The 13,510-nt window shown below is 41.8% G+C and overlaps 2 protein-coding genes across 2 annotated transcripts; both read right to left on the bottom strand.

Moving 5' to 3' along the window:
* Positions 1–234: 234 nt before the first annotated feature.
* On the bottom strand, positions 235–10,146 carry syngr3a (synaptogyrin 3a). The gene is made up of 4 exons (XM_082531249.1): positions 9,376–10,146; positions 7,278–7,512; positions 5,236–5,381; positions 235–4,503 (listed from the first exon to the last, which is right to left on the bottom strand). The coding sequence occupies exons 1-4, from the start codon at positions 9,475–9,477 to the stop codon at positions 4,288–4,290; spliced, it is 699 nt and encodes a 232-aa protein (XP_082387375.1). The 5' UTR covers positions 9,478–10,146; the 3' UTR covers positions 235–4,287.
* A 1,114-nt stretch (positions 10,147–11,260) lies between these two features.
* Positions 11,261–13,487, bottom strand: gfer (growth factor, augmenter of liver regeneration (ERV1 homolog, S. cerevisiae)). Its single transcript, XM_082529750.1, has 3 exons — positions 13,266–13,487; positions 12,815–13,026; positions 11,261–12,620 (listed from the first exon to the last, which is right to left on the bottom strand). The coding sequence occupies exons 1-3, from the start codon at positions 13,482–13,484 to the stop codon at positions 12,458–12,460; spliced, it is 594 nt and encodes a 197-aa protein (XP_082385876.1). The 5' UTR covers positions 13,485–13,487; the 3' UTR covers positions 11,261–12,457.
* Positions 13,488–13,510: the final 23 nt, after the last annotated feature.

The following is a 13,510-nucleotide window of genomic DNA, read 5'->3' as shown; positions in this document are numbered from 1 at the left end:
GCTTTCTTATTGAAGAAGTGTAGGGGTTGGCACAGCTTCCATTCTCTAAAGCTTTGGAAAGCCCAGGGAAATAGTGTGTATATGGAAAATAAAGTAAATGGTAAATGGCCTGTATTTGTATAGCACTTTACTTAGTCCCTAAGGAGCCCAAAGCACTTTACACTACATTCAGTCATTCACAAAGTCACAGGTCCTCACCCACGAAACCCAGGGACACAAACAGCCAGTCCAGAACATGGTTTCTTTTTTATTGGAGTGATGGTCAGACTGCAGTCCAGAGACATTCAGGTAATAGACAGTGATACACATCTCTGTACACGCGTTTTTACACTGAAGAGGTCAAACACCTTCAGGAAAGGAAGAAGCAACTCAGAAGAAACGTTTAAGGGGTAACACGCCATAAAATCAATGTTCACTTGAATTCTTGGTTGATGTATCCATACAACGCATTATACTATATGACATGCCTTCTTTATGACCTCGGTCTAACAGATTAATGGCATGAACGACTGATTTTAGCCCCTTTAAGAGTGATCGGACAAAGTATTTCCAACAGAGAGTGCTTTCTAGTTATAAATATGCATTATTGACATAAATTTATTTATTTGTTGTTGTTTTTTAAATTTTCTGTAGTAGTGGACACATCAGACCCTGAACAGCATCACACAATAATTTCATTTACTTCAATAACATACTGAATTTTACAATCAAACCAATACCACGGTGGTGTACATGGGCCAGAGCACGAAACACAGAGAATGCTTGTATTATTATTATTATTATCTACCACAGTGACTGAAGAAGAGACTGAAGCACTGAGAACATCAATACAACCTGACCTGACAGCAACCCAATCTACCCAGTAACACCCCAGCAGCACCTCTCACCCAACCACAGTTATCTGTTCACTACCATCCCGGCAACACTGAAGACTTAAAGGACTACATCGGTGCTTTCTAACACATAACGACAGACTATTTTCAAAACTCATGCCATAAACTGAACTTAAACTGTATCCATAGCTGCTTAAATCCGATTTCTCAGAATGGCAATGGCAGACTCCACCAGCAACAAAGCTGCTTTCAACTATGTCAAATGTCTCCTCTAGAAAAATGGTGTCAAAAATAGTATAAAAAAACCCCTATATTTATGATTAAATATTTTTTCAAAGTTTTTATTTATTAGCAGGTTGTGGTTTATGGTAAGCCAGCGTCCTTAACAGATAAATCTGAACAAACAAACAACACGTAAACCAAGCTGGAGTCTGTGAGAACATATTCAAAGCATTTTCAAATAAACTAAGACCAGCCCGTGTGAAAAGTAGGGGATCTGTGCACAATTTGCAGCTGGTGGGCTAAAACACAAAGTGTAGTCCTTTAACTCTTACAAATAGACTTAACGGTACTCCTCCTGTCCCCTATTCTAGCTGTAGTCCAGCAGCCAGTGGCGTTGCACCCTGTCCCAAAATAAAACTCTGAAAGACAGGACTGTTGGATTATCCCACGGTTTTAAAGACATGCTTAACTTAACACTCGCTGACAGACGGCGAGGTGAGTAAAACTGGGTTTTTTTTAAAGATCACAGGTAGATCAGTGTTATTCATTTGAGTGCTGGAACTGAGGACACACAGAAATTCTATTATTGCAGAATAAGAGTTTTTTTTCTATAACTACATATCTACAGTAGTTAACATTTTCAGTCTGTTGGCTTCCTGTAGCTCCAGTCCATGAAATCAAGGGCCGGATCTGGATTTTTAATAATACTTTAAGTTGTTTTTTTTTTTTAATGTGTGTACACACTTGTGCAAAACTACAACTGAGGAATCAGAAAGTAAATTTAAAGTATGGATACATTGGCGGTTACAAACGTATAAAATGATCCTGTCAGCTTCACCGATGCTGCCAGTCTTTCTAAAACATCCTATTAGAGTCGGAGTGACACAGCATTCGATATATAACAAACAATTTTCTTTCCTTATTATGATGATTGCTTCAGTTGTCCTGCCGCAGCAGAGATAACCATTTACACTGGATCCATTAGAACAGCAAGCAAGGCTTTCGACTGGTCATGTGTGTCACTTTAACTAGAATTCTTTTAGATTTGGCCCAGTTAATTTGCTTTGCATTATGTATACCTTATCAGTGACACTGAGGTTAAATAGTGTTTTTACTGAGGCAAAATGATTAAATATCGTAGCACGCTCGTGATTCCCCCTCTCTGATAAATGCACGTTAAAGAAAAAACAAACTTCGATGCAGCACAGAACCCAACTGACTGCACACACTCACGGCTTTGGACACAAGCGTGCAGACTTACACGTCCCTCGTGCACGACGATGGTGCACGTGGACACACTCGCACGGTCGCACACACACCACACGACACCACAGATTCACTGATGAGAGCGTGCACGCGAAGCACAGCACAGACACTGCTACACACCGACATGGTTGGCATGGGTACTATCTACATCAGGGCCCCTGGTGACCAACATCCACACAACCCTGTCGTCATGGCAACTAATTATTACACCCCAACCCGCCGCTCTCTCCTTAATGTGGCGGGATTGCAGGATCAATGAATTAGCCAGCGAGCGATCTGTAACACCCCCCAACTATATTCTTTCTTTTGCCCCCCCCCCTCCAGAAGATCCTATTAACAACATAGTAGTAACGTAGTAGTAACGTGGTAATCAGAAGACAGCAATAAGAACACAGGGCAGTTTGGCAGCTTCTAAAACGTAAACATAAACGGACCTACATAATTTACCCAGAATATCTCCCACTCTCCTGATTTTTGTACACACAGCAGTCAGCACAGGGCGCTGTCTCAAATAACACACTGAATACATTCCCTGGCACCATGGATTGATTGTGAGACAAAGGCCCCCTGGGCACAGGCTGTAAAAGCCCCCCCGAACTCCTGATCAGTTTGTGTGTGTGTGTGTGTGTGTTTTTAATAGTCATGTAACTGACTTTCCAGGATTAATAATCACTTCCAGCGCAGGAGCCCATTAGGTCCATTTAATAATCCATTCATGCCAGGCACAGAAATATACCAGACTGAATGGTGATTCAATAAGGATGAAGGTTTCCACACTGAATTTGAAGTGTAATCAGGCTGACCCCCAAAATCACACCGGCTCAGTCAGGGTGACACTGTACCATTTATATTTTGCACCGTGAGTGTCGTTTGCTTTAAAATGTGCGATAGATTTCATTAAGGGAGACTAAAACATGTCTGAAAGGATGATATAGCACAATTTGAACTTTTCTAATTATATATATAATAGCTCAGCTTCCATGGAAGAGAAATTCCCTCTTTCTCTCTCTCTCTGGAGCGCTTTGATCATCTGATACAACTTCCATTTCCTGCAAAACATCACCAGGGTGGTCAGATCGCCGAGACTTATCAGCACAATCCAAAGAATTGCATGTGATTTGAGACAGCACCTGAAATTGACCTAAACTAGTTTACCTACAGTACTGCATCTACCTACTTACATAAGAATGTGAAATATTGCACTTGGTCACAAAAACATTGCCGTTGTGTTTTTTTTGTTTTTCTTTTCTTTACAGCATGTGGAAAACTACTAAATTAAGTCACTGTCTGAAACACACAGTACAGTATGGCACTTAGTTGATCTCTAAGTTTGGAAACATGCAGATTTAATGCAGATGATGGTTTCTAACTGCAGCAGGGAACATACGAGGAAAGACCAGACTCTAGCTAAAAAAGAAAAAGAAAAACAACAACCAAAAAAAAGAAAAAGAAAAACGATTCCCTGCAGTGTTTGGCATGAAAGGGGATTTGGAATAAATGAAAAGAATAAGACAAGGGTGCTCTCTGGATGCGAGTGCCTCCTGCACTATTTTTAGGGATCTAATACTGCTTTGTTGTGGTGGAGTCACTGACTTGTTGATCACTTTTTTTTCATACTTATTTTTTGTCAAAATGCGTTTGAAGTCGGCAAAAGTGGCCTCCTGCTCTGCATTTCCTCCACTTGTTTTTCTTTTTGATTTATCAGCTCTCGTACCTGTGCTGTGGCCTTGCTCCACAGAGAGGCGTACAAAAGTGACGATAAAACTGGAATGTTCGGGAAGGAAAAGGTACCAAGAGGAAGAAATGAGGAATCAGAGGCCGCTAATTCAACGCTTACTGAAAACTCAGCCCGGATCAACATAAACAACTGCACGTGTAACATCACAGAAAGCAGTTTCCTCTTATCTGCATCCCTCTCCCCTGTCGTCTTCTTCTTCTTCCACCACCATCACCAGGTCTATCCTTTCTAGTAAATGGGAACCTGGTATGTGGGTGCTGCGTTGTTTTCGGTGAATGGTGGGCTCTGGTAGGTCTCCGTGGTCTCGATGGTGGTGCCGCCGCCTCCCGGAGAGTTGGAGGGGTATGGCTGGGTGGGTGCGCCACCGTCCATGTGTTCGGTGGTGAACAGTGTCATGTCTGTGCCGAGCAGATACTTCTGGACCGCACGCACTGTTAGACCAGCCTGGAGGACCGGGAAAAGGGCCACAGAGAGGGAAAAGTGAGTCTGAGACTCAATGTGAGGTATTCCTAATCATAAAAGCACATTATAACTACACTTTAGCAACAAAGGTTTTAAAAAGAAGAATTTTATCATTTATTTTATAGAATTTAGTAGAAATAAAGCCAGCTAATTTATAGGTAAGCTGGCTAGCTAGTTATACAAGCTAGGTAGCTTGTCTGTGCCAACAAAATGTCAGAAAGAAGAAGGGAAAATAGTGAACTGAGTTTACAGCTAACAAAACAGCCCATCATGGAAACCAATAAAACTTCAAGAAGAAGCCAAGAGAGAGTCCAAAAGAAAAGCCTTAAAACAAATAACATTTCTATAGTTAGACTTAAACTAGCTACACTGCAGTATGCGCTAATCGAGAAGTGCTTTAGCAGGTTTTGGTATACTGTGAGCCAGGCAGTTATTACAGTTTTGTAACTTCTGATTAGTTTTTATTTATATTTTATAAAGGCAATGTCAGAGGTAGCATTTAGGAAAATCAGTACAGCTATTACAATAAAAAAAAAGAAACTTTTTGAAAGTCCAAAGTCTCAATAAATACGTACATCAATGCCTCATAAGGCCAGTTGCTGCTGGAGTTTCATAATTAACTTTAGACATGGAATCAACTCAGATAGAAAGATTTCCAGCCTCAGCTCTTGGGGTTAAAGGTGGTTTTGCTTTTAGGTGGTTGGAGGGGCTTACCCAGGTGATTATGGAGAAGAAAGAGAAGGCGATTGCTGCCCGAGCGGCATCTGCTCCTTGGTTGAGTGGCAGCTCTTCAGCTCTGGTCCGAGACCACTGATTGGCGAGGAAGCAGAAACTTACAAAGTATAGAAAGGTCCAGAAACCTGTCAGAAACCAGCAGAGCAATTAATAGTTTATTCAACGTTAGCGTTCCACATAGATGAAAGAGCACCTGTAGGTGTTGATTTCTCCAATTTTTGGACTGGAAGCACTTCTTTGTTCCCTTTTAGAAACATAAAATGCTCCTTAATACTATTTAAAACTTAAATTCAGGTGACAGGTTTCATTCCTTTGAATGTTATTTGAAATAAAGAAGCAAGCTGGTATCTGTAGCATTTTTGTTATTTTTGGGGAACTCCGGCCTTTTGAATCATGATTCCAGGCTTCGTTCACTCACTTCAGTTTCAGACCCTTTAGGCATTCAGTGGTTAGCCTGTGATTTGTCAAAGTGCAGATCTGATTTGAGCAAGGAAATCAATGCTAGTCATGTATATAATTGGTTTTATCCACTCATCAACCAACTTATTTAGGTACACTTTGCTGGTACTATGTTGGACCCCATTTGTTCTTCAGAACTGCCCTAACTCTACCTGGCACAGATTCAACAGTGTGCTGTGGTCATAAAGTTATGGACATGATCAACACCAATCAGTTACCCACAGAGTTAAAAGCCAGGGAATAAAAATAGGTTTTTAACCCTCGGAGGCTTTAAGTCAAAAAAAGCTTTTTTGACTTAAAGCCTCCGAGGGTTAATAAAGACTTAAAAACTGGCACTGATGTAGCCTGTCTAATATGGAGAGGAAGGTTATTCCAAAGCATCGGCACAGCAACAGAGAACGCTTGGTCTCCTCTAAGTTTCAGCCGTGACTTTGGGACCGAAAGCAGCAACTGCTCAGCTGACCGAAGGGAACGAGTGGGGACGTGGGGCTTCAACAAGTCAGACAAATAAACAGGTGCCAGACGATTTAGAGATTTAAAAGCCAATAAAAGGACTTTAAAACGGATCCTGAATTAAATTGGAAGCCAGTGTAAAGAGGCCAAAATCGGAGTGATGTGATCAAATTTTGTTCTGCCAGTTAAAAATCGTGCCGCAGCATTTTGCACTAATTGCAAGCGTGACAAAGTGCCCTGCCCAACCCCTATTAAAAGAGAATTACAATAATCTAAACGTGAGGTAATAAAGGCATGAATAACACTTTCCAAGTCACACTTGGAAAGAAAGGGCTTAACCTTTGATAAACGTCTGAGGTGATAAAATGCTGATTTTACCACCCCGTTTACATGGTCATCAAAGGTGAGTGCAGAATCAATTTTAACTCCAAGATTTGTGATCGAACTCTTTAGTTGGGAAGTCAAAGCTGCAAGATCAACATCCAGAGTATGAGAAGAACGATTTGGGCCAAATAAAATTGCTTCTGTCTTCCGATCATTAAAATTTAAAAAGTTTTTTGCCATCCATGCTTTGACATCAGTAAGGCAGTCAAGCAGAGGTCCAGTTGGGAGACTATCAGAATGACTAAAAGGTAAGTAGAGCTGGCAGTCATCTGCGTATAGATGGAATGGCACTTTATGCTTTCGGAAAATCGCGCCAAGAGGCAAGAGGTACAATGAAAACAATAACGGCCCAAGAATAGATCCCTGTGGCACACCCCAAAGCAGAGGAGCCACAGAGGATGAAGCCGACCCCAACTTAACACAAAAGGTCCTATTTAAAAGATAGGACTTTAACCACAAAAGTGCCGAACCATTTAGATTAAAAGTACATTTTCCAAAAACATCCAGTGCACAGTCCCATTACGCGGTTTGGCATTATGCACTAGTGATGATGTATTTTGTTTGATTTCTTCATTTTTTCTCACAGCAAGACCTTTTAAAAACGAATCACTTCCTGTAGCTGCCATAACTCAGACACACCAGGACAGCCTGGAAGAAATGCTCTGTGCCTTCCCTGTTTGCTTGTGTCTGCGAACAAGACCTCCCATCACATGTCACATCCTCACCTGAGAAGCCGATCTCAAGCATTACAGCCTTCTTCCTGTCTTTAACAGAGCTGATGGAGGAGAACTTGTAGTCAAGCAGGAAGAAGAAGGAGCATGCCAGCAGGCCAACCAGGCCCACGAACACGCCGTAGTTGCACGCGTCTGTGTTCTTATTGAAGATGCAGTGGAGTCGCTCGCTGCCCATGTTGACATAACCCTCGTTCACGATGGAGGCGAAGACCACCAAGGAAAATATCTGTTGTTCGAAGGGAAAGTAGAGGGTGGAGTCAGAGTCAGAACAAAGTGAGCGACAGGAAGGAAGAGCTAGATTAAAGAAAACAACAAAAACAGATTACCATTTAAAGCGATACTGTTTCAGTTTTCTGTCTATCCAGCAAACAAACACTGCTTGCAGACTCACTGGAAGCGGGATTGTGGCTACACTACTCAAAAGCATCTCTCTGAGCATACTCAAACCAAAAGGCATTAACCTAATTTCCCCTCTTTCTCTCTGACCGACTGGAAGAGGTGGATGCTTCGCTTCCCCTAAAGAATCACACAGTCCCGAGGCAGTGTGTGTGTAACTGCACGTAAACCTACTACCATAAACTCCAACTTAAATTTCTCAAGTTCATTTTCAGCCTTTCTTCTTCCCTCTGTTGATCAGCTGACTAACACTCATGGCAGAGTAGGGCCATGTGACTGACACACACACTCACAAAGAAAAAATGCACTCCTACTGGGGGGGGGGGGCTTGTGGGTCATATGACAGAGGTGGAGGGGACACACAAAGGAATAATGTCAGGTCCACATTTTAAACTAATCACATGTGTGGATTTAATCTGAGTAGACGCACACTCGGGTGCTTTTAGTGAATCGTTGTGATAAAAAAAATAAAAGCTGCTTAAAAACAATATGTCTTTTTAAGGGTTGGCTTCTCCTTTTACCTGCCTGCTCTAAACTTTGATTCGCTTCTTCCTTAATTAAAAAAATCCTGCTGTGAGATTTCTAACTGACGAATAGCTTTTTTTTTTAAACAAACGAGAGGAAAGGGCATTAACCTAATTGCCTGTTTACTGTGGATTCCCACTACAGACTAGAATTCATTTCCCCCTCCTCCTGAAATAGATTCCTGGTATACTGTCTTCTGTAAACTGCCACTGCAGTGGTGGGAAGTACCACATGGGGCTGGAAGCACAGGGCTACCTTAACGTATATCAAGCAGAGTTTAAAAGGCTCCATCTTGAGTGGCCACAGCTATAAAGTGAGGCAGCTTTTTCTGCATAAGTACATCACAGCGCGTATCTTAACTCGACGTGGCAACCTCTGCATCCAGTCAAATTCTTTAAAATCACGTGATGATGATGACATTAATTGCATACGATCCACTGGCTTCCTTTTGAGGCCCTGGCACCACTGAGGAAGACCTTCTCTGTGTCACCCAGAGGTGATGCGTTTAGCCTACACGAAACGTCAGGGCACGAAGCTTCTCGTGGCCCTCCGTGCGTAACGACGATCGCGGACCAATCACAGGTGGGATGACGAACGGCGACGGCAGTGTAGGGGTAAATCAGCAAAATCATGAGCTGAAAATCGTGACTTAACAGTGTAAACGACAGGTGAAATGATAAATAAGAAGTGGTAGGTCAATGGGACCGTAAATAAGTAGCACAATTGCCCAGAAACGTGAATGCTGATGAGTGAATATGGATGTGCCTCTCTTATTTTCAGCACAACCCGGTCTGCTGCTCAGTGTTTGTTAAACACTGGCAGGTGGCATGTAAAAAAAAAAAGGAAAAAAAGGGAAAGAGAATAGGTGAGGAGAGGTCGTTTACACCTCACAAACACACACATCTGTAGTGAAATCACTGGTCACGGTGTCAGATAAGCACCAGGCCCTGGTTACACCCTGTACAGCACATTTCTGTAAATCACCCCCAGCATTAACATTGATTTCATGTCTCCATTTACACCGCATCCTTATCAGCTTTTAGTGGATTTCTCGAGCCTGTATTTACAGGGAAAACACGTCACTGGTTTCGCGCAGCAACGACAACAGAGAGGACCCCCCACCCCCCGCACACACACACACGGCAGCACCGTGAAAACCCGCTCTCACCCAGGACAGCACTCTGAGGATGGTCTGCGGCTGCTTGGCGAAGGTAATCGGGTCGATAGTGGACCCGGACCGGCCCGCTCCGAACGATCCCACTCCGTCCATCTTCTGTCGCTCTGTGTGTGCGCTCCTCGCGGCTCCACGCTCCCGGCTCCACGGCAGGATGGATGCGCTGCTGCTCGCTGCTGTAGGGACGGGTCCTGCGCGCTCCCAAACGGCGCGCGGGCGCTCGGTGGAGAACGTGCAGGAGCCAGAACGTGCCCACGCTACGGACGAGCGGGATAGGCCATTTATGCCAGAGCTCACTTTAATGTTGTTACACAGGAATAAAACAGGATAATGGAATACAATTATAGGAGGATAGCGTGAGAGCGGGGATAAAACGATGGAGGCCACTTGGACCAATGTTGTTGGTTCAAAATAGAACAGGTTAATGAAATACACATTTATGTTTGACCTCAAAGGGCTTTTGCAGTAGGTTAGTGGGATTAATAATGGCAAAAACAGAGTACACAATACCCGTGTGGGACAGCTTATGTTGCCATACTTTTCCCAAATCTTTGGCCAAACTTTATGTAAACAAATAAAAGTTTAAAAGAAAGGAAACCCAATCTGGGATAAGGTTATTAAAGAGCGCTATTACAAATTACTGTAAGAACTACATGATTTTATTATTATTTTATGCTGTATTTTTAAAAATACAGTAAACTTCTACAAACAACAATGCATTCTTGGAGCCTGTGGAGGACTGTCCGACATTAAATCAAGTATAAAACCTTTCTTGTAAATTTTAAATTAACAGATGCATTGTGGGATTTCCATTTTAGTGTTTCAAGCTCTCTGTTTAGGAGGTTTAAATTTGGCATGTTTTGTAATGTTAAGCACACATTACCACTTATCGTCTGCTAAAAAGGTTAAGGTTAGGTTGGTTGTTGGTAATGCAATCAGTGAGCTTTTGGAGCTTTTGGCACCTCAGATATTTTACGTGGATGAACTGGATTTTATTCTATAAAATTACTGTTTTGAATTACTAGTAAACTTTGCTTAAATCTCCTAACCCTGAGCATATGTCTTTGTTGTCCTGAGCACCATCTAAATCTACAGGTTTACAACTATTCCAGGAGTTTCATATAAGTTAGCATCCAGCTAAGCAGGCTATAAACAATACAGTGGGTGAGACTGTGCGTGCCCCAGTCACAAACACTCTGCGATTATGAAATATGGAATAAAGAAAAGTCTTATGATGGTACAGGAATGCCAAATACCACAGAAAGTATAGTCACAAGTGTCTCATCATGGGATATTTATTCATTCATGAATCCTCAATGATGACTGAACCATAAAAATCAACATTATCAGCCTTACTAAAAATCCCAGCACAGGTTTACAAGTCATTCCTGGTAAATTTATGTACACTGCCTGAGGACACGTGGTTTGTGATTCAATAAATACTACATAAATTAAATAAATGCAACTTGGCTGTACAACCAGTGCATTGTGAATACTAAAAAATATTATATTATTACACCTGGAGAAAAACAAATGTGCCATTTTTAATATTCAGTGAATTGTTTTATGTAACGTGTTCTGAGAAAGGCCACTGAAGCAGTAGATGTGTTGATTTATACAATGAGGTGCATTTATGGCTGACACCACTAGAAGTCACTAATGTTTTTTGTAGTTTAATAGTCTATGTTTGAGGAAATAAACTGAATGTGTGATGACACTAGGGTTATAAAGGAAATAATTCTAGACAAGATATGGCAGGAGAATATGGCATAAATAGAGAAAAAATTATATGATCAGTAAAACAAATATAAGAACTCTTCAAAATAAGAGCTTTTATGTAGTCTTTTGAGTCAGTGTGCTTAAATTTTCACAAATGCAATCATTTTGATTAGACATGTTTTATTCCCTCTGGAAAACAGACACATTTCTGTCACACGTTTACACAGTCTAGTGATTTCTGTTGAGTGATTACTTTGTCAGGCCAGCAGACAAAACACTGCATAGTGTATAGTAAAAAATGAAATGACAGAAATTTAGAAATTTTACTGGTCCAAAATTTACAGTACTTTAACAAAAGTCTTGACTCTTCATTTCTCTATATTTTGCTGGGAAAATGGGAAATAGGTGCAGTGATATACTGAAACATGCAAAAATACATGAAAATATAGTATACAAGACAAAATGAAAGTTAATATTTCCTATGACTGCCTTTATTCTTCAACACAGTCTGAACTCTCTTAGGCAGCTTTCTTGTCTTTTCTGTGGGTAAGGGGTGGGGGAACTCCAGGCCTCAAGGTCCAGTGTCCTGAAGGTTTTAGATGTATCCTTGATCCAACACAGACAATTTAAATGGCTAAATGACCTCCTCAACATGTCTTGAAGTTCTCCAGAGGCCTGGTAATGAACTAATCATCTGATTCAGGTGTGTTAACCCAGGGTGAGATCTAAAACCTGCAGGACACCGACCCTTGAGGCCTGGAGTTCCCCACCCCTGCTTTGAGTAGTCTTCATTAATAGTTCTCCAGGTTTCTTGAAGGACATTCCCAGCTTTACTTTGGATGTCCAAAGATAAACTTTGAAAGACTTTCAGAAAGCCTGGAGAACTATTGCTTAGGACCACTTTGAAAAATTACAAGAAAATCTGGCTCTTGGGAAGCAAAATATAAAGAAATGATGACTCGATATGTTTCCACAGCACTGAAGGTTGGTGATAACGAACCAATACACAGGTGTCTTTGCTCTAATGGTCAAGTGAGAGTCATACCTGGTTAAGCACTTCCAACAAGGAGAGGATTATAATATAACCCAGAATCTTGAGTTTAGTGTTTTGAGTTTCTCTCTATAATATTGCAGAAAACTGTTTTTATGTTTCAGTGCTTTACAAATAAAACTGAACTGAACTCAAGAAACACTGAGGAAAACTATTATGTAATCTTTAATTTTATTAATAGATTAATTATACTATATTAAAACAAAACCAGAAAAACCCAACACTCAAACATGAGCTCAGTTTAGTGGTGTTTTATACCGACGACGGGGTTTACTCGAGTCTTCAAATCTCTCTCAGCACAATCACTCAATCACAGGAGCCATCTTTCCATCCATCTCTCCACCTCTCATCCACACGGGAACAGTCAAACTCAGGCTTCCCCAACCTGACGTTGATGTTGTTGTGAAGACGACAGAACCACTGAGAAAGAGCGTGGCGGCTGCTAGTGTCTGGCTGATTGGTTTTCAATCTGTGGAGAGGAAATGTGGTTTGGTGATCGTGGCATTTCATCCTAAAGCATCTGAAAGTGTGAGGGTGGTAAATAAAAGAGTAAAATATGCTGAATCATTTCTAAGATCCTTTATGTGTGAAGATGTGCGCAAGTGCCGATATGTGACTTTCAGCCCTGTACATTAAATCTGGCAGCACTCGTGTGGTTCTGACCTGTCCCTGAGGTCTTGTGCACATTCATCACATGGGAAGAACTTGGAGAAAATGTTGATGAACTGCCCCATCTCTTGCTGCTGAGTGGTAGATGGATGATCCGGGTAATACGCGGCCATAGTGTGCAGAAAGGACCAAGTGCTGCGGCCCAGCTCTTCCCTGTCCAGCGGACACTGGGGATCTTGTGGCTCTGAATCTGCAGCTTTTGTCTCCTGCAGGATCAACACAGACAGTCACCTGATGAATTCAAGAGAGACTAGTGGCCTGCTGCCCCGTCTGAATGAATGATTTATGGTTGTTTGGTTATCACAAATACATATTGATATCTCTCCAGTTTGCTGGCTGCCATCACAACCAAATCTTTAAACAGTGAATCACAATGTTACGACATCATAAACTTTACACCGTCGAAGTAATTTGTCAAGTTTCCAGCCTGACTCCATTGTGTCACCTGTGCGGTACCACCACTAGCAGTTGTCGCCTGCTTCTTCTGCATCTTTATCCACGATTTAAAGTCCGTACAAGCCCTGCATGGCTTCTTTTTCACATCCCCGGTCTGCTCCTGCTCTTTACCGGAGCTGTCCTCCGGTGGTCTGCTAGCCATTGGAAAGGGGAATCCTTCAAACTCAGAGGGCACCTGTGATCCTCTCGGTCCCGTGGGCGCAGCCATGCTTACTTTACGTATAAGCTAATACC

Source organism: Aulonocara stuartgranti, assembly GCF_965226115.1.
Source record: "Aulonocara stuartgranti genome assembly, chromosome: 4".
NCBI classification, from domain to species: domain Eukaryota; kingdom Metazoa; phylum Chordata; class Actinopteri; order Cichliformes; family Cichlidae; genus Aulonocara; species Aulonocara stuartgranti.
This window is presented reverse-complemented; position numbering and strand designations above follow the sequence as displayed.